This window comes from Anolis sagrei, chromosome 4, assembly GCF_037176765.1.
Source record: "Anolis sagrei isolate rAnoSag1 chromosome 4, rAnoSag1.mat, whole genome shotgun sequence".
Lineage (NCBI taxonomy): Eukaryota > Metazoa > Chordata > Lepidosauria > Squamata > Dactyloidae > Anolis > Anolis sagrei.
In genome coordinates this window covers 223661471-223687419 of record NC_090024.1, presented here as the reverse complement: position 1 = coordinate 223687419, position 25949 = coordinate 223661471, and the positions used below count along the sequence as shown (strand labels likewise).

The window sequence follows — 25949 nt, the reverse complement described above, 5'->3', positions numbered from 1 at the left end:
TCCCTGCCAATGACTGCTGGGGCCTCACTAAACTACAACTCCCAGTATTCCATAGCATTGAGCCTGTAGCCAAACTACACTGTAGATCAGGCATGGGCAAACTTGGACCCTCCAGGTGTTTTGGACTTCAACTCCCACAATTCCTAACAGCCTACCGGCTGTTAGGAAAGGTGGGAGTTGAAGTCCAAAACACCTGGAGGGTCCAAGTTTGCCCATGCCTGCTGTAGAGTGCTGCTCCCCTATTGAGGGCAGGAAGGCTTTGCTTTGGCTTCATCACCTACTAGGGCGCATGCGCGTTCGCTCCTCCTCCGTCCCCGCCCTTTCAGCCTTAGAAGTGGGGGAGGGGGGCTTTCCAATGACCCAAGCTGCTCTTCCTTCTCTTTCCCTCGTTGGCTCAGTAGCGCAGTTCATTGCAAAGAGGAGAGAGAGAGAGAGAGGCAGCCTCGCCTTTTGCAAAACCGCGGAGCCCGCTCTTGCTATGAACCCAAGCAGCAGCGACGCCGCGCAGCCCTTCGCGGGCCCCGTGCAATGTAAGTGGCTGCCTGGGTCTTATCCGCGCTCCCGGGCCCTGGTTTTGCAGAAGCCGCGCGGCGCTTGGGTTGAACCGGGCCCCGAAACCTGAGTAGCGGCAGAAGCGCGCGTTCTGGGCCCAGCCCGGGAACCTGGCTGAAGAAAACGAGAGCAGGCCCGGGAACCTGGGTGGGTGGGTGAGAAGTGAGAATGATTGAGAACAGAGATGCTCAAAAGAGGCAGAATTGGGGAGAATGGGTTGGAGAAGGGGCTTGTGGGGGGGGGGGGGATCCCAGTTGATTTGGCAGCCTGTTTTCCAATCTTTCACTTCCATATAACTAAGGGTGCACCCACACTGGGATTAATGCAGTTTGACTCCACTTTCAGTGCTATGGGATCCTGGAGTTGTAAGTTTTCAGGACTTTTAGCCCTCTCTGCCAGGAAGTGCCAAACTACAACTCCCAAGATTCCATAGCACAGAGACATGGCAGTTGAAGTGGTATCAAACTGCATTAATTCTGCAGTGTAGATGCACCTTGAATAGACTTGCTTGCTTGCTGGTGCTGGTGCTGGCATTCAAAGGCATGCCTTATGCAGGATGAACCCATCATAGAATCAAAGAGTTGGAAGAGACCTCATGGGCCATCCAGGCCAACCCCCTGCCAAAAAGCAGGAATATTGCATTCAAATCACCCCTGACAGATGGCCATCCAGCCTCTGTTTAAAAGCTTCCAAAGAAGGAGCCTCCACCACACTCCGGGGCAGAGAGTTCCACTGCTGAACGGCTCTCACAGTCAGGAAGTTCTTCCTCGTGTTCAGATGGAATCTCCTCTCTTGTAGTTTGAATCCATTGTTCCGTGTCCTAGTCTCCAGGGAAGCAGAAAACAAGCTTGCTCCTTCCTCCCTGTGGCTTCCTCTCACATATTTATACATGGCTATCATATCTCCTCTCAGCCTTCTCTTCTTCAGGCTAAACATGCCCAACTCCTTAAGCCGCTCCTCATAGGGCTTGTTCTCCAGACCCTTGATCATTTTAGTTGCCCTCCTCTGGACACATTCCAGCTTCTCAATATGTCTCTTGAATTGTGGTGCCCAGAATTGGACACAATATTCCAGGTGTGGTCTAACCAAAGCGGAATAGAGGGGTAGCATGACTTCCCTAGATCTAGACACTATGCTCCTATTGATGCAGGCTAAAATCCCATTGGCCTTTTTTGCCGCCACATCACATTGTTGGCTCATGTTTAACTTGTTGTCCACGAGGACTCCGATCTTTTTCACACGTACTGCTCTCGAGCCAGGCGTCCCCCATCAAATATAATAATAATAATTATTTATTTATACTCCGCCACAATCTCCCCAAGGGGTCTCAGGGCAGCTTACATGAGGCTAAGCCCAGCAATACAACAATGCAAATATACAGCATAAAAATACAACAATATTTATTTATTTCGGGAACTTCTACCCCGCCCTTCTCAACTCCCTAAGAGGGACTCAGCGGTTTCCAACCGGCATACATTTGATGCCTACAATTTAACACAATAAAATACATAGTAACAATAATTATAAACAATTGAAACATTACATTAATACAATAAAAAGCCATCGTTTCGCCAAGTCCGTAATTAATAAATTTATTCCGCTTATCATAGTCCGTTTCCAAAGTTTTAGTCATCATTGTCCTTGTCTGTCTGCCAGATTACCCAAAGGCCTGGTCCCATATCCATGTTTTTAATTTCCTTCTGAAAGAGAGGAGGGATGATAATGATCTAATTTCCCTGGGGAGTGAATTCCACAGGTGGGAGGCCATCACCGAGAAGGCCCTGTCCCTCGTCCCCGCCAATCTCATCTGTGACAAGCGCGTGGCCAAGAGCAGGGCCCCCCCAGAAGATCTTAAATTCCTAGGCGAGACGTAAAAGGAGATACGTTCGGACAGGTACACTGGGCCAGTGCCGTATAAAATATAAGGAAATAAAATACAAGAAACATTATAAATAAACACATCGGACAATATAAAATATATGCATGCATTAGCAACACTCAAAGTCCACATACTGTGTAAACTATAACAACAGTATAAGGGGGTGCTTCTTAAGACCTCAATATATCTTTTTACAGGTTTTTCATTTTGGGGTGCATCTACACACTACAGTGGATGCAGTTTGACGCCACTTAAACTACTGTGGATCAAGGCTATGGAATTATAGGAGTTGTAGTTTTATAAGGTTTTTAGTCTTCTCTTCTACAGATTGCTGCTGCCCCACCAAACTAGAAATCCAGGCATTGCCTTTGCTTCCCCAATAGGTTCAATCTTTTTATGCTTTTCACTTTAAGGGCCATACTTAAAGATCTATCTTTTTAATATACAGTATATGTATGTGCACACACACACGTGTGCACACACACACACTAGGAATAGCTGACAAAGCAGGCATATCTGCTTTTCTTTCTGCTAAGAGCTTATGTCTGCTCAGTAAGGGTTTCTGAAAGGAAGCAGGCACACACAGCTACAAAAGGATTAGCCAGCAGAAAACCTGCTAAGCTCAAAGTGAGTTGAAATCCTTTATAAACATAAACAACAGTGGTTTGCTGTAAGTTTTTTGGTCTGTATGGCCTGTTCCAGAAGCATTCTCTCCTGATGTTTCGTCTGCATCTATGGCAGACATGCTCACAACCTCTGAGGATGCCTGCCATAGATGCAGGCAAATCGTCAGGAGAAAATGCTTCTGGAACATGACCATACAGCCCGAAAAACTTACAGCAACCCAGTGATTCCAGCCATGAAAGCCTTCAACAATACATAAATAACAGTATCTCTTATTTAATATATAACTGAAAATTAACACATTGTGTCAAAGCCAAAGTTAATTGTTTGAAGAGTCTTTTCTTTCCGATAACTTGCAGTGAATCGCCATTGGAACATACAACACTCCAGCAAGCAGTTCTTTGGAAACTATTTCATTGTACAGTTTGCTGTTTTGCCTTTTGTGGATATAATTAAAACGTTCTCTAGGAATGTCCAGATGCTCCAATTCAACACTATGGTCACAACACAAATGCTAACCATAGAGCAACACTGGGGCACCTAGAGCCAAGCTTTCCAAACATTATAGAAATACATTTTAATATGTATTTTAATAGAAACACATTTTAATTTGTATTTTTAATAGAAATACATTTTAATATATGTATTTATAGAATTTTTACAATTTTTATGTGTTTAAATTATGTTGTAACCCACCTCGAGCCACAAGAAGAAGCGGGTAAGAAATAAAATTATTATTACTATTATTTCATGTTGGTGATACACTTTTTAGACATGCATCATTTCGTGACACAGTAATTCAGCTTTATGAGTAAAGCAGAGGTTAAACCATTATAAGAGAGGCAGACAGTAACGAAATGTATGGGGACACAACAAACCTCATAAAAACCTTTCATTTATATATTTTAAAATATATTATTTATAAGATAATAACATGCATTTCGAAGATTTTTCTCATTTTTTGTTGCATTTGTGTGACACAACTGCACACTGCAATGAAGTTCCAATAATCAGTGCAATCATGTGGTCAATTTTCAGCTGGAAGACGTAGAGATTCCTAGAAAGATTAAAACAAATGCCAAATGGGTTTTTATGAATGTGCTGCTCCCCAACCCCAGCAAATGTGGAGGACTGACTGTATTGTGTAATCTGATTCATTGCATTTTGGCAGTTCCTGGAGGCACCACTGTCCTAGTGGAACTCGCTCCTGATATCCACATATGTGGTCTGTGCAAGCAGCAGTTCAACAATCTCGACGCATTTGTTGCTCACAAGAGAAATAGCTGCCATCTGACAGGTACAACTTCTGGAGCTACTGGAACAGTACAGTTTGTAGCAGAGGAGACAGTGCCAGCAACACAAACCACAACCAGAACCATCACTTCGGAGACTCAAACCATCACAGGTATTGATCCAAGTGGCTTCAAAGCAGAAAAGATAGACTGGGTTGCTGTGAGTTTTCCAGATTGTATTACCATATTCCAGAAGCATTCTCTCCTGACATTTCCTCCACATCTATGGCAGGCATCCTCAGAGGTTGTGAGGTCTGTTAGAAACTAGGCAAGTAAAGTTTATATATCTGTGGAATGTCCAAGGTGGGAAAAGAACTCTAGTTTGCTTCAGGCAAGTGTGAATGTTGCAGCTGGCCACCTTGATTAGCATTGAATAGCTTTGCAGCTTCAAACCTTAGCTGCTTCCTGCCTTGTGTCTGATATTCCTGGTCCAGGCCATTTGATAGAATGTCTTCCTACAGGAGCCAGCTTCAATCTTAGGAAGGCTTTTCTTTCAGTCCCATGGCCTTCAGAGCTATGTTTAATGGAGATATAAGACAGGGCCTCCTTAGTGGCTTCCCCCAGGTTCTGGAACTTCCCAGGGAAGCTACACTCCTTGCGATCCCTTTGATAGACAAAAACCTTTGTTTTGATTTCCATAAGCATTTAGAACTGAAGCATTTTGAGGAAAGGGCTTTTACACAGGTTCTGTATTGTTTTTCATTGCACTGTTTAAATATATTTTAATATTTTAATAGCTTGGTTATTTATATGTTGATCTTTTGTACGTTTTTAACTGTTCTGTAGTTATCTTAATTTGCAAACTGTCTTGAGTCCCAATCTTAGGGGGAAAGTGGAGTATAAATAAAGATGGTAATGATGTTGTTGATAATGTTAATATTTAATCCTGAGATTATTCTTTTTCAACTTGAAACAAGTCTCACCTGAGTTCAGTGGGCTTGCTTCCAATTAGGTGTGCATCTGCAGCTATGTGGGATTAATTTCTCAGTAATTATTTGCTTTAGCTATTTCCAGCATTTTAAATGATCTAAAGCATTCTCTTGGTAATGTACAAATAAAGTAGAAATGTAGGGATGGAACCAGTTCTGTACTTCTACTTGCAGAAGCATACCTGATGGGGTGAGCTCTCTGTACAGCTTAAAAACTGATTTGGAGGGCTGAACGATGCTATAGAGAAAGTTTTTACTGGTGCACAGTAGAAAAAGAAAAGAAGAAATACTCAGAAGCTGCTGCAAGTACTATGTTGGACATAATCCATAAATCATAAAATCAGAGAAAACAGTGATATTGAAATAACACCAGATAAAATTAGTGTGTTTATTTATTTATTTATTGTCAAAGGCTTTCATGGCCGGAATCACTGGGTTGTTGTAGATTTTTCAGGTTGTATACTTATTTATTTATTTCGCATATTTGTATCCCATCCTTCTCAGGGCAGCTTCACAACAGGCACCCATTCAATGCCATCACACAAATTTATAAATAACAATTACAATTTTAAAAAGTTAAAATCCTCAATTATTACATAGTGTGGGAATTTCCTGTACAGCATGACCCCATTATTATTGTTATTATTATTCCAATATTCCTGCTTCTTGGCAGGGGGTTGGACTGGATGATCCATGAGGTCTCTTCCAACTCTACGATTCTATTATTATTTCTTATGGCTTTCATCATGGCTCAAGGCAGCTTACAACATAGCTAAAACGCACACAAAAACACATATTAAAATGCATTTCTACAAATTATATGTATTAAAATAGAATAAATATTAAAATATGGTGAGTTTTGAATTCATGATTAAAACTGACTGGGTAGGCCTGCCAGAAGAGTTACATCTTCAGGTGGGTTTTTAATTCCAACAGCTCATTTAGGTGTTAGAAATTTTCCAGCAGGTCTTTCCACAGTCTTCTTGGTGTGGCTGATGCAAAGGTTCTCTGGGTGAAGGTTGCCAGGTTGGGTTTTTGACTGGTTGGAGTAAGCATCCTCCAGAGGACCTAAGTGTTCTGGGCGGATTGTACGGGAGAAGGCGTCCTGGACCCAAACCATTGTTTTACTTCCCCACATCTAAACAAAATGTTCCCTGGGCATTTTCTAGGCCTGCATAATTCAGTGACATGCTTATTGGAAATTTACCATAAAGTTGTGCTGGAGGACCTAGAAATTTTAGAGAGACATTTTATATATTCTGCACCACAATCTGGTATGGTTCTTCTAGAAGTAGTTAATTTCAATTGGGTTCGCTATTATCCATGGATTTGTGTTTCCACATTTAGTCCAGGAACATATCCTCAATGGATGTGGTGGTCATATTGTATAAGATTTTGCTCTGCACTTCATAATTAACTAAAAAATATTTGCTCCTGATTAATTTTAGTTGGTGAACTTTGCAACATTTCTCTCATGTGGGCAACACAGTAAGGAGAAGGTTGCATCGCATTCTTGACATCAAGAGATCTTTGATAAGTTACATGAGGGTTTAGAGAAGGTGTGTCACTGTGCATAGTTCTGATGTTTTGGAAAACCTAGTCTCTTTTTTTGTTTCTCAGTTTCTGCGCCTGAGTTTGTTTTTGAGCATGGCTACCAAACATACCTTCCTGCTGAGAACAGTGAGCCTCAGACTACTACGGTTGTCACCACTCCACCGAAACCTCGCACCAAAAAATCCACGACATCAACGGCACAGAAAAAACTCAACTGCTGCTATCCAGGTAGCATATATGCTGTCTATGTGCTTTGTGTTTATCCTGGTAAAATTATTTATTTATTTATTTCTTGCATTTATTAACCGCCGCTCTCAGCCCTAGGGCGACTCGTGGCGGTGTACAATACAAAAAAGACACTTTACAAAGCAATCAGGACAACAAACTAACATCACTAATACACAACATTTAAATTACACTAAAAATCCGCTGCGTCATATTATGGAATCATAATCAATCTCGTAGTCGTAAATTCAAAATACTGAAACGGGTTGAATTCTTCCATCCTATCACATTTATCAGCTGCCATTTCTCAGTATATCAGCTAGGATTTCCCCAGCATCCATTAACTTGGTCACTTGAGCGTCCAACTTCATAGAGGATGGCATTGTACTAACAGGCTGACTAACATCAACATTCTTTTTAAGAAATCTTAAGCACTGGAATTTCAGGATATTTGACAAGATTGGAAAAGTTAATAGGCAGCTTTGTACTATTTTAGCTTTTGATTAATACACTCTAATCAATACAGAATGATTCCATGTCCATGGGACAATATCCCTTATTTCACTTAGCTGCATCCAAAGAATTATGTTCTCTGTGGGCGTTTTCTAGGTCCTCCAACACAATTTTGTGGCATGCTTCCGGCAGAAGCCATTCGTTTCAAGAGGGTTCTGCAGTTTCGCATTTCCACAGCTAGTACAGGAATGTGTCCCTTGTTGATATGGAGTTTTACTGTAATTACACTCATATTATTCTCTTGGAGAGGAACATTACATGACATTGAGGTCCCGTCTACACTGCCATATAATTCAGATTATCAAAGCAGATGATCCACATTATTTGCTTTGAACTGGATTATATGAGGTCCCTTCCACACAGCTGTATAAAATTCCACATTATCTTCTTTGAACTGGGTTATATGGTAGTGTGGACTCAGATAACCCAGTTCAAACCAGATATTGTGGATTATCTGCCTTGATATTCCGGGTTATATGGCTGCTTGGAAGGACACTAAGTCCACTGCCATATAATCCAATCCAAAGCATATAACGTGGATTTTATATGGCAGTGAAGAAGGGGCTTGATTTACACTCTTGCTATGTTCCTTTTTATACCTATTATCTGCAAGGAAGCTATCATCTTTCATAACATTTTAACCTAATGACATGTTGAGAAATTCTATGCGTCTCAGACACATCTGTGGAGGAAACTATTCTTTCCCATGGGCATCTCTATACCTTTATCAGAACTATAGGCAGCTATTTTTTTCATAATAGACAATGCACTACAGCATGGTATCTAGCCTGTCTATCATTAGTATTATCAGGTATGGTACGAGTGGAACTGCATAATAGACAGCTGTTTTTTACAGCCATGTGTACAGCTCTATGGAAGTAGTTATAAACTTGCTTGCCTTCTCTCTCCTTTGAACCTGTATATATACTGAAATCATTCTTCCCCTCTATTCGTATCTATCAGGAGCACATTTTACTGATGTTTTGTTATCAGCAAATTTCATATAAATTTTGCTGGTCTTTGTCCAAGGTAACTACTCATCCCATCATTGTGCAAGGCCATTTCTCTCATCCAGTCCAATAAGACTTTTACTACTCTTTTGACAGGCCACTAATCAGATCATAATCTCACTGGTGCCTGTTAACTTTCTTCCATCACATATGACTGAGATTATTGCTTATAACATATACTCCTTTGGAGTTCCTTGGTGTGTGTGTGTGTGTATCATACATACATACAACACTGGCATCTTTTGCTGGATTCCTGTCAAGGTTGCCATTCTTTGGCTGTAGAGAATATATCACCTATTATATTATGCTGCCAAATATTTATGTTATATCTTTAGTCAGCTGGGCTAAATGCACAGAATTGGCTTCCTTATAATGCTATTAAGGCATTGATCACACAATATATACACTCTTTCCTTCCTCAATGCCTTAAATATTGCAAAATGTATTTGTTTATTTTATTGATACGTATATGTATGGCATTGAATTGTTCCCTTTTGTAAGTCTGCTCTGAGTCCCCTTCGGGGTGAGAAGGGAAAGGTACAAATGTGGTAAATAAATAATAAATAAATAAAATATATTTAAAATACAGTATTCAGCCAGTAATAATATATGCTCTATGAGGCTGTTGGACATAGATCATTTGACACCACTAACTGTCATGGTTCAATGTTGTGAATCACAGGAGCTGTGGTTTTCCAAGGTATTTAGTCTCCTCTGCCAAATAGCGTTGGTACCTCACCAAAGTACACATTTCAGGATTCCATAGCATTAAGTCATGATAATTATACATGTCCAACTGCCTCATAGAACATATATTATTACAGACTGGACACTGTATTTTAGATACATTGTGCAATATTTAAGACATTAAAGTCAATACTAAAAGAGAGGAGGGAAGGAATGTGTACTTTGGGATCCATACCTTTATATAGTTACCAAGCATATATGCAAGTCACTTCTGTGCAGTTTGTCAAGCTAACTTGATCATAGAAAGGGTTTGTCTACATTGCAGAAGTAATGCAGTTTGACACCACTTTAACTAACACGGAATCTTGGGAGTTGTAGTTTTGCAATGTCTTTTGACTTCTCTATCAAAAAGTGTAGGTGCCCAACAAAGGATTTCCCTAGGCAGGAATCAGCCAGGATGCTAATCTAGGTGGCCAACTGCAACATTCACACACAGACAAGAGTTCTTTTCCCGCCCTGGACATTCCACAGATATATAAACCTTACTTGCCTAGTTTCTAACAGACCTCACAATTTCTGAGGTTGCCTGACATAGATGTGGGCGAAACATCAGGAGAGAATGGTTTTGGAACATGGCCATACGGCCCGGAAAACTCACAGCAACCTGGAAAACCCAGTATTCCATAGCATTGAGCCATGTCAGTTAAAATGGTGTCAAACTGCATTCATTCCACAGTGTAGATGCACTGTAGGAAAGCAGTCTCCACCAGAACCTTAGTAGGAGGAGAAAGGGTTAGATTCACCATCCCCACTCTTAGATGATCTCCATAATTTACAAGCACTCCGATGGTTGCTATTTGCATTATTAAAGAGCATATATTGCATCTAGCTTTAGGTTCATTTAACATGAAGATAATTGAGAACTTGTTGAAATTACAGACAGTCCTCAAGTTATAAACATCTGACTTACAAACAACTCACAATTAAGAATGAGAGTGAGACAACAGGAGAGAAATTCACCCCTAGGAAGGAAGAAGAGTTATCCTAGAAGAGTTATCACGGGGGAAAGGTATCTCCTCGGAAGCTTTCTCACCAATCCTTGTTTCCACAAGAAGTCAATTTTTTCAAAATCCAATTATCACAGGGACAGAAAGTAAGGTGAAATCTTCTGAACAGGGTTACAGACAGCAAAACAAACACCACAGAGATGTTAACCCTTCTCTATGTTATCCAAAACTTTACATACATATACATATATGGGACTAGAATTACACTTAAAAATATACCTGTTCCAACTTACATACAAATCCAAATTAAGAACAAACCTACAGATCCTATACTGTTCGTAACCTGGGGACTACTTGTATTCATGCATTCAAGACAAGTATTTGTAAAGAAGGGTCAGGAAAATGACAGGATTCCTGTGTCATACGTTTTCTTCTTGGTTCTTATACTACTTTATTGCATGCAAATGCAAGCAAACCTGAGATTCAGGGGCTGCATTTTCAGCCTGAACACAAAGCAAAAAATAATAATATGATGCATGGAGTAGCTCCTGGTTTTTCAGCGGCTTATCCCTCCAGCTCAAAGGCTCATGGGACTTTGCAACTTGTGAATTATTCTCTGAATTGTATTTACATTCCATCCACTGCTTGGCTGCTTCAAGAGATGGAAAGAGGAAATAAATTGGCAATGCTTAAATTAATTTTAATCAGCGGCATTGCCACAAAGTTCGAAGAAGATTCATGGAAGTGCTTTTTAATTAATTTATATAGCCATTGATCAAATAAGCCTAAAGTCATGGAAGGGGGGAAATACCCTTCCTTGTATGATTAGGTCAGTTAACTTCATTAGAACATATATATTCATTGTTTCAGGACCTGTCTTTGCTTCTTTGCTTGCAAATCTTGAGTAAAATTTATGGTGTGTGGTGTTTTTTTGGCTTCCTTGTGCTTATCTCAAATTGCTATTGTAACTCAAGAATAACACCTGAGTGCCCCTGAGCATAAACAAAGGCAGAAGTATGGTATGGTGAAATGCAATCCTTTGCCTTCTAGATGTGTTGGATTATAAACCCCATGATTCCTACATAGGCTGGCCAGTTGGTTGAGAATGATGGGAACTGCAGTTCAAAGGGCACCAGGTTGGGAATGCCTGGGACAGAACAGTGGACCTGAATTAAGATAAATTGACTGGGCCGCTTTTATTTCAATTATGTCTGATATATACACATAAATACAGGAATGTCTGCATTTTTAAGTAACATTTACTTTTCTGTGAGAAAGTCACATTTTGAGGAAGTTTGAGCTACAAAATAAATACAACCTCTTATCCCCTCCTTTTCTAGGCTGTCAATTCAAGACATCTTATGGTATGAAAGACATGGAACGGCATTTAAGAACACATACAGGTAAATATTTGAATATTTATTACAATAAGGGAAAAATAACCCCCTTTGCATTTTGTCTACTGCAGTGTTTGGCAATTGCAGTGGATTCAGAGGACAATATTCTGTTCCTGAGCCCTTTTGAGGGCTAAATGCAAATTCAAAAGAAATAGTTATTTTTAATGTTACAGAGCAGTGGGCCCTGCTACTTATTTAAAAGGTGCATTTTGATTCCTGGAGGTTTCCACATGCCAGTTTGCTTTTTGGAGGACCACATAAAGTCACATCATGGGTCTGGAGATAGCAACAAAAGCAGTCTTAGTTGCCTTCTACACTACCAGATAATCCAGGTTAGCAGAAAATCCACATTATCTTGTTTGAATTGGATTATCTCGGTCTACACTGCCATATGATCCAGTTCAAATCAAATAATGTGGACTTTATACAGCTGTGTAGAAGGGGCCTTTGAGGGCTCCACATTTCCCACTCGTGATCTACTGAAATTCACCCTGCAGTGCCAATTTTTCTTCTGTAGGTGACAAGCCCCATAAATGTGAAGTTTGCAGCAAGTGCTTCAGCCGCAAGGACAAGTTGAAAATGCACATGCGATCCCACAGCGGAGTGAAACCCTACAAGTGTAAAGACTGTGACTATGCAGCTGCTGAGAGTAGCAGCCTCAACAAGCACCAGCGCATCCATTCAAATGAGCGTCCTTTTAAATGCCAAATCTGTCCTTATGCCAGCCGAAACTCCAGCCAGCTCACTGTTCATCTCAGATCTCATACAGGTAAGTCAGGGGTGTTTTAGCATATTGGCTTTGCTCAGGAGCAAGGAGGTTTTGCAGAAGGAAAAATGTATTTTGTAAATACAGTACAGCCCCCATATTTATAGGGGATACAGTCCCAGACGTCATGTGGATATGTGAAACTAGAATAATAGCAAAATCTATTGAAATGAACGACATCTCACCCAAGAAAACCATAGAACCACACTGACAGACCTAGAACATCCTGAAGGAGGACATATTTGGTTGGATATGGATCAGTGAAATCACAATACTAGTCCTCCGGATATAAAGGTTGTACTGTAGGGCAAAAACAATTGAACCAAAGAAAAGCAATCATAAGGACATCAGCAAAAATGGAACAATCAGAAATTAGGTGAATAAATTTACATAAGCAACACACCTCTCAAAAGAATTCAAATGGAGGAGAAAACTATAGGTGTGTGTTTGTGCCTTCAAGCAGTTTGTCAATTTATGGCATAGGCTTTCCTAGTTCAGAAATACTCAGGGATGGATTTGCCAGCTCCTTCTTCTGAAACATGAATACCAACACTTGGTATTCAGTCAACATTTGGTTTTCCATCCAAGTATGAAACAGGGCTAATGCTGCTTAGCATCCAAGATCAGGTGGGATTTGGGGTCTTTGGGGTGTTCAAGTCATGGCAGCTAATGGACATGTGCTGGTGCAGGTGCTTTGAATGTGTTTTCCTGCTTCTTGGCAGGGGGATGGACTGGATGGCCCACAAGGTCTCTTCCAACTCTATGATCTATGATTTTATGAAAGGAAAAAACTAATGAGTTCTCTAGCTTGTAACCTATCCCTCAGGGAAAAAAAGGCCTCAGAGGAGCCATTTATCGTGTCCGTCTGCTAGATACCATATCACAGAAATATAATTTAACTGCATGTTCATTGCAAATTGCAGCTTTTTAAAATTAAAATGAATGCTAACTTGAACATGAGGAAGTCACTAGAAGTTGCAATTATGTTATTTGCCTCAAAATATTTATTAACCTGATCGCATTCCTAACATCATGCTAAACTACGCAGATTTTTATATTGCCTTAAAAGCATTACAGTGTCTATTACGTAAGAATCAGCCATTATTGAGGAACTAATCACAATTTTAAATCTAGGAAAATAATCCACATGCTGCACTGTGTTTTCTATTGATTATATTGTTTGGAGTTTTGTATGGAACAGTGGGAGTTTGGGGAGAGGTTTTTGTAAATGTAGCACAGTATGGCCCCCTTAGTCATGGGGGAGATGCTCCTGGATTTACATAGGAAATGTGAATTCACAATAAAATCATATCATAGAATCATGCTTGGGGACCTAGAAAGTACCTAGAGGAAACATCTCTCTAGCATTTTTCGGTTCTCCAGTGCAACTTTATGGTCAACTTCTGGTAGATACATATCATAGAATTATTCAGGAAAGGTTAGAAAACGCCTAGAGAACATTTGGGATGAAGGTGGGGGTAGTAAAATAAATACTGAATACAGGGGTCATACAGAATTATTATTTTATTTTGTGTCAAAAGCATTGCATAAATAAACATAAAATTGATAAAAAGAGGGAGCACAAGCGGCTAAATAATTTTTTATCAAAAACACGCAACAGCGATCGCATTGTCTGTAGCTTGAAACAATTCTTCCTCTGTGCATGAGGCAGGGCATTGTGGGCAAGCATACAGATGCGGAGTTGTTTGTTCTGCTCCACAGTCACACAAGGTGGAGGATTCTTTTAGGCAGTGCCATTTTGCCAGGTGGCCTCTTGATCTGCCCACTCCACTTCTGAATCTGTTCAGGGACTTCCAAGTTTTCCATTCTTAGTTTACTCCTGGAGTCAGACCCTCATAGGGGACCATCCAATTGGGATTTCCTAGTTTAGCTGCCCAGAAGGATCCTCTTGATGTTGCTGGGGAAACATTAAGAAGAGTGGTGGTTCTCATGAAGCTTTTTCTTGATTTGAATCTGCTGGGAGGAGGCTGATAGCCATGCAGTGAATGGCTTTCACAGTGTTCGACCTCATTTCTCTTACAGTTAGCAGCAACTACCCATCACACATTGGGGGGGGGGGGGCAATACCAGCTAACTTACAGAGTCTTATCAACAAGTATAGGTTTGAGATGTCTTGTGATTATTCTACATGTTTCATTCAGTGCTATATTCACCTGCTTCACTTGGGCAGACTTGTGCCAAACAGGGCAGACATACTCAGCAGTTGAGTAAGACAAGGCCAGGGCTTATTTATTTTGGGTCTGCACCCCATGCGCTGCCAGTAAGTTTCCGCAGGATGTTATTATGTGCGGCTACTTTGTGCTTAATACTTTGTGTTTAATACCATAGTAGGTTCACTGAAAAGCCAGTATAGATTTACTGGTGTAATAGACCAATTATGTTAAAGTTCCTACGAATTGTGTTTGGAGATGGCCATAAGTAGAATCTCACTACTTCAGGCTTTCTCTAAGTGTTGTCTGTATGATAATCGTTTGAGTCATGATGGTTGGAAACATTTTTAAAAAGCTTAAAAGGGCTTCATCAGAACCAAGCTGCAATTCCAAAACCTGAAAAGTGTCTTGCTCTGATCTGTGAGGTCAGGGGCTTGAGACGAACGTGAATAACGGCTTCTTAGAGGTGGCATTTTCAGAGGCCACACTGCAGATGTTTATACTAGGGCAGGTGAATGCAGATGCTATTACAAGCTCTTTCTCTGCTCAAAAATAGCACTCAGGATATATTTTGAGAGTTCCAGATTGTGAAATTCAGCCCTTTCCTATAATTGTATTTCAAATCTACAAAGTAAGGATTTTTTTTGTTTTTCTTGCTTCTTGGTTTGGATCCTTCAGACCATTAGCTCAGCATCTTCCATTCTCTGCTTATTTCTCTAAAATTTCTCGCATGGATGATTTCTCTTAGCTATGAGCTCCTTTGGATTTTCTTTTTCTTAAGCTTTCTTTGCCACAGTCAAATATTGTAAGTTCAGTGGGATAAATCTGCAACGCAGAGCAATCTCTGAATTATAAAACTAAATGTATTGCTAGCATTTTAGACTCTCTGTTTGCTTTTTTCCAGTACAGTCTGGCATCTGAAATTGGGGCTCTTGCAATACGTACTGCATCAGACTTTCATCAGGAAAGTGGATTAAAATCCAATAATTTATTTCCAGTGCAGACCTTAAGCATGCATAGCTGGAAGAACCAGCTTGCAAAATTCACTGAACTGGCAGCCTGTGTGTCTTCATTAATAAAATGTATATAATAAACATTTTATACCCAGGATCTCAATTATTAAACAGACACATGGATTAGCACAGTATGTCGCATTGTCATTTGAAAAATCTTCAGCTGGATCAGTGAAATATGGAGCCAGTTAAACAAATTATGCATACATTTTTACAGTCTTCCATTTATGTAGATTCATAAAATATTAACTAGTAAGGTAAATTAAGCCATATGTGTCGTGATTATTAAAGAACAGCAATGCTCATTGAACTAAGGACCTCCCTACATTTTTTTCTCTTTTAAATGTCACCCCCATGGTTCATTTAAGATTTTGTGTGAGTGTGCGTGTGTGTGTATGATATCATTCTAATAGATGGAATCAGGAACCAGTGGTATTTTACAAGGTAGTATTAGCAATAACCAACTATTCTTACCAAATGAGAACCCATAATTCCTACTGGGAATGTATCAATACTATCCATTTTTGCACTATATTGCAATTGGAGATTAGGCAAGTTATTACCAGCCAAGGAAGCATAACCCTTCCAAAAAAAAAAAGCTAATACAATGTTTTATCTGCAGATTGTTATGCAGGGGTTTGTCTTATATTCTCATTTACATTGGCATGCTTCATATATGTCTTGCTTTGTTGCTTTTCAATTTCTTTCCTTATTGAAAGAATGTGTGTTTTATGGCAGTTTTTAATGTTAGCATAACAAATATATGAAACACTAGCCGTCCCCTGCCACGCGTTGCTGTGGACCAATCTGTGTGTGTGTGTGTATGCATATATGTGTGTATATATTTGTGTATATGTGTACATGTGTGTGTTTGTGTATGTTTGTGGTTTTGTGCATGCATTGTAATGGTGTTTTGTTTGTTTTTGGCTTTTAAAGTCTCTTCTGTTGTGTTTTTCAGTGTTTTTATGAGTGATGGTCACTCGTTGGCCTAATAGGTGTATTGTGTCCAAATTTGGTGTCAATTCGTCCAGTGGTTTTTGAGTTATGTTAATCCCACAAATGAACATTACATTTTTATTTATATACTTGTATAGGTGTATAACAAACCAACAATCACACCCCTTTTCAAGGATATTATAGGAAAACTCAAAATGTTGTTCGGAATCATAGAATTATAGAGTTTAAAGAGACGACAAGGGCCCTATGATATAATATTTCCACATTTCTGAGTACAGATGCAACTCTTTGCTCCCTGCTGAGTTGTGTATGTAGATGCTAGGCAAAGATAGGCAAGCTCCATCATCCCTGACAACTCCCATAATCCCTTGATCATTGACATTTTGGTCTGTTCGTATAGAAACACCCAAAGTCTCGAGGAGCCAGCAGTGTGAATTCCATTATATAGTAGAGAAAAATGTGTTAGGAATTTGACAAAAAGATAGTAAATACTTGAACCATAAGAAAGGCAGAGTGATTGAAGTGGAACAGGTGGGGAAAGATCCTTGAAGATAAAATATAATAGAAACAAGGGAAGGGACTCTAAATGGATGCCAGTAGCCTAATGTCAATAGGGCTTACCTGAGCTAAGTAGCGTGAGTTCTGGGTTGACCATAGTGGAGTGAATATTATTTTTAATGGCAGGAAAGAAAAGCTAGAAACAGAAGAAATCTCAACACAGGTATTGTGCAATCCAGAGCAAGGAGGACAATAAGACATAAAATCATTGAATTGGAAGAGACTACAAGAGTCATCCTGTCCAGCCCCCTGCTGTGCAGGAATTACAGCCTTCCGGACAGAAGGCAAGCTAGCCTCTATTTAAATATCTTCAAATAAGGAGACCACCACACTCCAAGGCAACATAATTCCACTGGAAAAGAGCTCTTACTCTCAGGAAGGTTTTTCTAATGTTTAGGTGGAATCTCTTTTCCTGTAGTCTAAATCCATTGCTCTGTGTCCTGCTCTTCAAAGTAGCAGAAAACTAGTGTGCTCCCACCTCAATATGACATCCTTTCAGGTATTTCAATTTAGCTGTTCCGTCCTCTCTTAACCTTCTCTTCCCCATACTCAGCTCCCTAAGCCATTTCTCATAGGGCTTGGCTTCCAGACCTTTGATCATTTTAGTTGCCCTCCTCTGGACACGCTCCACATTTCTTGAATTATGATGCCCAGAACTGGACACAGCATTCCATGAGAGGTCTGACCAAAACAGAATAGAGTGGTGTTGCTATTTACTTCAGACTAGACCAAGCATGAGCAAACTTCAGCCCTCCAGGTGTGTTGGACTTCAATTCCCAGAAATCCCAACCAGCTTACTGGCTGGAGTTGAAGTCCAAAACACCGGAGAGCCGAAATTTGCCCATGTGTGGTCTAGACACTACACTCATATCAATTCATCCTAGAATTTATTTTTTTAGCTGTCGTATCACACTACCACCCCCAGTGGCGCAGTGGGTTAAAGCACTGAGCTGCTGAACTTGCTTTAACCTACTGCACCACTGAGGTTAAAGGTCACAGGTTTGAATCCGAGGAGCAGTGTGAGATTCCGCTGTTAGCCCCAGCTTCAGCCAACATAGCAATTTAAAAACATGTAAATGTGAGTAGATCAATAGGTACCTCTCTGGTAGGAAGGTAATGATGCTCCATGAATCATACTGGCCACATGCCCTTGGAGGTGTCTACGGACAGTCCTCTGCATCTCTTCAAAGATTGGGGACTACATGATTAACAGAAAGAGAAGAATTTTGAAGTGATGGGTTTATTTACTTTGTTTTATATCCCCCCTCCCCCACCTCTCAGAGTGGCCAACTATTTATATTTATAGGAGGGCAAACAAACATATGCATACTTTTCCAGTGACTACAATAATAAATATGTATTGCTTGAACTTTTGACTTGCCATCACATTGACACTAGCAGTGGAAAGTTCCATGAACTTCAAGTCTTGCTCAGGTCTTGCAAATGTTTAGTTTGTCATGTTGTCCGATGATAAGGCCAAAGTATGATAACCTTGGGTCAGTAATGTTGGCTTCTGGTGTTATTTTGAGATAAAATATGTAACTGGGTTGCTGTATGGCCATTTTCCAGAAGCATTCTCTCCTGACGTTTCACCCACATCTATGGCAGACATCCTCAGAAGTTGTGAGATGTAACCTTTATTTGCTTATACTTAAGCAAAAACACTGCTACAACTTCACTAAAGAAATATCTTTTACCTGTATAACACTGTATCTCTTGTGCCAGGTGACCCTAATGCAGAATATGTCTTACCAACAGGAGATGCTCCATTCCAGTGCCGTCTCTGTAGTGCCAAATTTAAAATCAATTCAGATTTGAAGAGGCACATGCGCGTACACACCGGGGAGAAGCCCTACAAATGTGAGTTCTGTGATGTCCGCTGCGCAATGAAAGGCAATTTGAAATCACACATCCGCATCAAGCACAGCATGGAAAATGCCTTGCGATGCCCTGAGTGCGAGTTCCAGTGTGGGAACAAGACCAGCCTCCGGCAACACCTTCGCACCCACCAGCCTGAGCAGGCAGTGAAGTGCCCCGAATGCAACTACTCCTGTTCCAGTAAGGCCACCCTCAAGGTCCATGAGAGGATCCATTTCAAGGACCGCCCATTTAAATGTGAATTCTGCCCATTCGACACTAAACAACGGAGCAATTTGACTACCCATCTAAAGAAAGCCCATCGGGAGAAGGTCAAGGTCAAGAAGAAACCAGTTGATAAGATGGAAGGAGATCGGCTGAAGGAAGGCAGCTCCAGGCAAGTCGCCAAGTTGGAGGCCAAGAAGGCATTCAGATGTGATCTCTGTGAGGCCTCATTTGTCCGAGAGGATTCTCTGAGGAGCCATAAGAGGCAACATGCTGAGTATAACGGGAACAATAATACTGAGCAGCCTGTTCTTCACTTCCAGATAGACTCTGGTAGGCAGGTTGGTGCTCCTATTACTGTCAGCCATCTCCAGGTTCCCCTACATGCTTCAAGTTATGATGAAGGGCAGGTCAAGATCATTGTTGGACACCAAATGCCTCAGGCCAACAGCCTGGTGCAGGCAGCTTCTGTCAGTATTGTTCCTCCAGCCTTAATAAGCCAAACTGAAGAAGATCTCTCCAGTAATAGCCAGCTGCAGATCCTTCAACAGGTGAACTTGCTTGCTCCACCACTTTCAGCAGGATCCCAAGTGGAAAGCATTTCAGTGGACCAGTCAACAGTTCTCCTTGGAGCCCATGATCAAGCAGATGGGAGTGCACCAAGCCAGACTCTGATCCCTACCATTCCTGTAGGGAGCCATGATGTCTCAGCAAGCCAGGCCTTCATCAATGGCACTGGGATCACCTGTTCAGACTTGGAAGGGCTCAATGCTTTGATTCAAGAAGGAGCAGGAGAAGTGACTGTGGTGACCGATGAGGACCAGAGTATCTCTGTGTCAACTTCCACTCACCCTCCGCCCATTTTTTCCTCCTCTTCTCACCCAGATGTGCCAAAGCAAAGCTACTCCATCATTCAAAGTGGAGTCCATGCAAGTTTGTTATGTCCTGCAGACTCCATCCCAGATTAGTCAAAGAAAAGACATTTATTCAAAGCTCTGTGAGCTACATTACACTTGACCCGGAAAATGTATTCTAGTTTAGGCTGCCAAGTTGAACAGGCAAAAGCAGCCATTTTGACAAAACCCAAGTCTAATCTTGTACACTCTGCATTCCTGGAAATAATGCATAATGCATGTCCTCTTACAGAGCACAACACATGTATATAACAAGCTCAGTAATGTTGCCACTCTCAGGGTTTGGGAGTATGATCTGGTTCTCCAGATTGATCTAAAGTATATGTTTTCCACAAAACCAGTACTTGCAGTTTCACCTAACTGCATCTGACTATATGTTCTCTAGGAAATTTCTATTTCTTCCAGGCAATTATATGCCATGCTTCTACCATAGATTTGCCCTGGAAGACCTAGAAAATTCCTAGAGATAACTCCAGGAATTGTCTAGGTCCTCCAGGGCAAGCTCCAGCAAAATTCATTCATTTCAATAGGTCCTTTAAGGTGACTCTCTGGAAACCTCCAACTGAAGTCATTCATTTCAATCTGCAGTTATTCACTGTTGTTCCTACGGTACATGGAGGAATATATCCCTTATGGATATCGGAGTCGTACTAATATAGATCCTTGGGTGTTCCCAGATTTTACCCGTTGTTGCCTCTACATCCATTCATTTCATTGTTTCTGAGGAATATTCACAGTGATTTCTTGGATCATAAATGAAGTGTTTTGCTGATGTCCTCTGATTTGAAAGACAGATTTTCTAATTCTTAAAGTTACAGTCTAAAACTGCTATTTTATTATGCACTATATTCCATTAACATTTTTTCAAAAATTGAAAGAGAGAATGAAATATGAGAAAGAAAAGAAGCTTCTTTTTTGTTCCAATATGTTTCAAAATTCAAAAGAAAGCTGTTCCAAGGGTAGGAATAAATTGTTGTAGCCAGTACTAGAAAATAGTCTGGAACAGCATGAAATGTTATTTAGATATTTCAAATAAACTGGGGGTGGCAGCCATAAATCCATAACTTCTTAGAATGTTTGTGGAATGTGGATTTGGTGCCACTCCATGGCAATAGCCTCATTGCTGAAGGCTCAACTTTACCCTTCATTATTTGACATCACTTCTTTGCTATGCAGTAATGTTTTGTACCCCAGTAGTGGTACTAATTCATTTTTAGTACTTCCTGCTCTAGTTGGCAGATTTAGCCTTAAAGAAATAGTCTTTGAAAGACATTGCATTGGAATGATCATAGAGATTTACAGACAGTTCCAGCTCTGTTGTATCGTAGACCCTTCACTTTTGTAAGGGTGAGCAAAAAAATGCAGGTGCAAATAAAAAAAGCTTGTCTTACCTGAGCAAATATCTCTTTATGAGTCTAGATCCTCCAGCACTACTCTGTGGTCAACTTATGTGGAGAGAATATATTTATAAAATTCATAAAAAAATTAAATCCCCAAGAGTGAAAATTGAAAATGTAGAAAGTCAGTTTTAGGATGGGGGTGATTGTGATTCCCAATATTATGTTGGTTGCTCTGTTACACAATGCAAATCTAATGAATTTTCTGGAAGAATATATTTGAACTGTTGTTTGTGTTTCTTTTAAATCATGTTTAATTTATGAACGATAGTTTTGATGTCTTTAAAGAATGGAGCAACCTTAAACTGAAGTCTTGTCCTCAATTTTGCAAAATGTATAAGCCTTATACAAAACGTTTTACAAAATGTATGATGTATGAGAGAATGATGCTGGAGAAAATGGAAAGAAAAAGGAAGAGGGGCCGACCAAGAACAAGATGAATGGATGGTATCCTTGAAGTGATTGGCTTGACTTTAAAGGAGCCGGGGTGGTGACAGAGAAGTCTGGTGTGGGCCGCCTCATGAGGTCACGAAAAGTCGGAAGCGACTGAACGAATAAACAACAACATAAGCCTTCAATGTATTGATGGAGAAAGTGATAGTCGATGGATATACTGTAGAATAGTTTTGGAAATAGAATATGAAGTCACTCTTTCTTTTGAAAAAGTAGTTTTGCTTTTTTTATATTCAGAAGTAAATTGACAGTTGATAGAAAATATAGGAGTAAGCATCCATTCCAAAAAACTGACTTAAAGCGAGGAATCAAAGCATTTGCTTGCTTTTTGGATATCAAGTATTCTGTATCAGGACTGGGGAGTGGGGAGACTTTTGGAACCACAGACTAAACCAGAACAATGTGCTATTGCTCACTCCAACCAATAATATTTGCATGCTATAGGAAGGGTATATTCCATGCACATTGGAGACCATATTTTGCACCCTCCAGCATTACCATTTCACTTATTTTGAATATGGCCCAAGTGTTTTTAGTAGCTCAAAGGGCAAAACATTATTACTCACTGCCACAAAAAAGGAGTGGGGGGAATTTTCCCCAATAATATTTCATTCATCTCTCTGTTGTGTTCGAAAAAAGTGGCATAAGGAGAAATGCATCATTTTTTATCATCTGTAGGTGGTGCTAGAACTCAAGTTTGAGTTCTTAATTCTCTTAAGAGAAAATATTAGGAATGAAGTAAGAACTTAGAAGTGAGTTCTAGCATAATCTATTTATAACAGAGCCAGTATGGTGTTGAGGTTTGGGTACTGGACTAGGACCCTGAAGGCAGAGGGTTCGGTTCCTCACTCAGCCATCAAAACGCACTGGATGACCTTGGGTAAGTCACAGTCTTCTAGCCTTAGAGGACAGCAATGGCATAGCCCCCTCTCAAGATTGGCAAGGAAATCTCATGATGCATTCACCTTAGGGTTGCCATAACTCATAAATTGATTTGAAGGAACACAACAACAAGCATTTCTTCCCCTGAGAGATGAAACCTGGTATGATTTTCTTGCTTTAATACTTTATGCCCTAAAGATCATTGACTTGGCACTTGCCATTTACTTGGCATGATATTTAGACTTAGCGTCCCTCTAAGTTGAAAGCATACATCAATCCTAATTAACTTGACTATCTCATCAACCCAAAAAAGGCCCATACTTCCCATTGAAGTACTGGTAAGTTTATGTTCGTAAAAATTGTTCGTCATTTTAAAGTGTACCAAAATGCCCACTTGTACTCGGTGATTCATTCACAAGATCTTACTTCCTTAACTAGTTGCCAGGGCAGCTTTTCGGAAATGGTATAGAACAGAAATTGTAGTGGCATAGGTACACACATTTAAAAGGGCAGTTTTTCAACATAAAGACAAGTCAGGAGCTATGAACACATCCATCATCAAGGAAGGTTTCAAGCACCTTATGTCAATTTCTTTGCTAGACAGCCAAAAAAAGATGGATGGATTGATGAATTAATAGTTTCTTATGACTAATTATCTGCCTCTAATTCTTTCACAGTTAAGGTTCACCTAGAACAGAAATGGACAAACTTCGACCCTCCGAGTGTTTTGGACTTACAACTCCCAGAAATCCTAGCCAACTTTCTGGCTGTCAGAAATTGTGGGAGCTGAAGTCCATATCACCTGGAGAGCTGAATTTTGCTCATGCCCGATCTAGAATTAATGTGGTTTGGCACACTTTACTGCTATGGCTCAATGCTATGAAATCATGGGAGTTGTAGTTTGCAGAGGCACCAACACTCTTTGCAGTTAAAGTGGTGTCAAACTAAATTAATTCTGCAATGTAGATGTGCCCTTAGTATGCTCAAGTAATTCGACCTTGGACAGGACTGTGCAATTCTAGGACTGTGCAATTCACCGCTTTGAATTGCCTGAGGGCTGAGAAAAGCGGTATATAAATAAAGTAAATGAATAAAGTAAATAAATAATAAATTGAGAATTTGTTGACTTGGGCTGGAATGTCTTATTTTTAGCATGCCGTTTCTAATCCAGGTTGAAGATCTCATATGAAAAAACAGTAGCCTGATGCCACCCACAGTATTAAAAACGAAATATTTGACACAAAGTATCCATATGTATCTATGTTTATGGGGGGAGAAGACTGAGCCACAAATGTGCCTGTGCCTTTCTGCAAGATAGTGCACTCCCACACAGGAATCTAATGCCACAATTAGGTTTTCTAACCACACTATTTGGTTTTCACTTTTCTCGAAGCAAGCTGTATCGAGCTGATTCAATAGTAGGAAACCAGTATGTTTATATCATTGTGATGGCTAGCCCATACACACTGGGCTTGTGTGTAGCTCTATCAGATAAACAGGAAAGATAACCTGGGTGCAAAAGAACAAGGCGATACTTAAGCACTTCTTTCTGCACCACAATGTTGTGTTGCCTCAAGGCAGTGATGGTGGGGGAAGGTTTATGGTTGCTCTCTAAACTGAAGAAAATATTGCTTTAGAGTGGGGAGGACCTTTCTTAAGATTGGAAGCCCTTCTTTTCAAGGGCTATTAATTATTTCACTTATTTTTATTCTGCTTTTCTCCCAATAAGACTCAAGGTGGCTAACAAATACAAAACAATGCTAATAAAATATGCCAAGACATTAAAATATAAGTTTTAAAATTTAAAAACAGTTAATTTAAGATATCAAAATAATAGTAAAACTGTTAAAATGTTTTAAAACTTTATACTCAATCCTCTTCTGTTTATAAATGCAAGCTCACTGCCATGGAATCATGGGAGGTGTAGCTTTGCAAGGTGTTTAGCCTTGCCTGCAAATTAGTGTTGGTGCCTCAGCAAACCACAACTCCCATGATTCCCTAGTATTTGTGTTGTTTTTTCATTCAGTCACTTCTGACTCTTCGTGACCTCATTGACCAACCCATGCTAAAGCTCCTTGTCGGCTGTCATCACTCCTGGCTCCTTCTAGGTCAAGCCAGTCACTTCAAGGATAACATCCATCCATCTTGCCCTTGGTCGGCCCCTCTTCCATAGTATTTAGTCATGGCAATTAAAGCAGGGTCAAACTACATTAATTCTACAGTGCAGATACACCCTTTAAAGTAATATAGCCTAAAAACCAGCATAAAAATGAAGGAGAAAGTAAAGACAGTGTTTGTGTACATATAATTCCACATATAGCTAACAGTCATGCTGTCTAATGAATTTATTTGTTGGAATATATCTAGAATTTCTTAAAGAAATAATGGCTTCAGAGAGCATTTCTTTATGTTATGGAAAGAATAAATATGCTCACTTTCATGGTAACCTCTTTCAGAAAGTCTGGTTCCATTGAAGTGATTTTGTTCAAAAGCAAGGCAACAGCAGAGCTTGTAAAGTTGCTGTTGAATAGTAATTTGCTATGTAACTGTTTCCATGCTTAAGTAATCCATTGCTGTTACCTTTAGTTACTTTTTCATTATTCATTAAATTGCTAATTTCTTTTTTTTTCTTTTCTTTTTTTTGTTATTGTAACTTTATAGGAAAGACATAAAATGTGAACACTTCTGCTCGGAAAGCTTTTGCTAATATCCTTAACAGAAACTAGAATTCATACATGAAAACGCAACTGGTAATAGGCAATTATGTTGCTTGTGACTTGTTGCTTCCAAACTTTATACAATAGTATCTGTTTCTGGTGTCTATGTACAAATCGGAGTCAGTTGTTGACTTGGGAGAGATCATCTCATACCCAATGAAAGTTAAGATACAGATGGCATCAAATTAGTGAAAATAGCTAATACTCCAGAAGTCAGTAATGGAATTTAAAGTGACCTTGACATATTGGCAAACTGAGACAAGCCTAACAAAATTAATTTCAATGAAATGAAACCATTTGGAGAGGTCATACAGAGTTTGGCAGTTCAATATCATCATTATGTTGATATCACACAACTTTCATTTTCCGT

At 39.9% G+C, this 25949-nt stretch overlaps 1 protein-coding gene across 1 annotated transcript; it reads left to right on the top strand.

Annotated features, from left to right (window-relative positions):
• The first annotated feature begins 320 nt into the window (after positions 1 to 320).
• ZFP64 (ZFP64 zinc finger protein) lies at positions 321 to 25170 on the top strand. Its single transcript, XM_060772096.2, has 6 exons — positions 321 to 530; positions 4227 to 4460; positions 6897 to 7058; positions 11613 to 11675; positions 12187 to 12438; positions 18893 to 25170. Exons 1-6 carry the CDS (start codon positions 356 to 358, stop codon positions 20182 to 20184), a joined length of 2178 nt encoding a protein of 725 aa, XP_060628079.2. The 5' UTR covers positions 321 to 355; the 3' UTR covers positions 20185 to 25170.
• Positions 25171 to 25949: the final 779 nt, after the last annotated feature.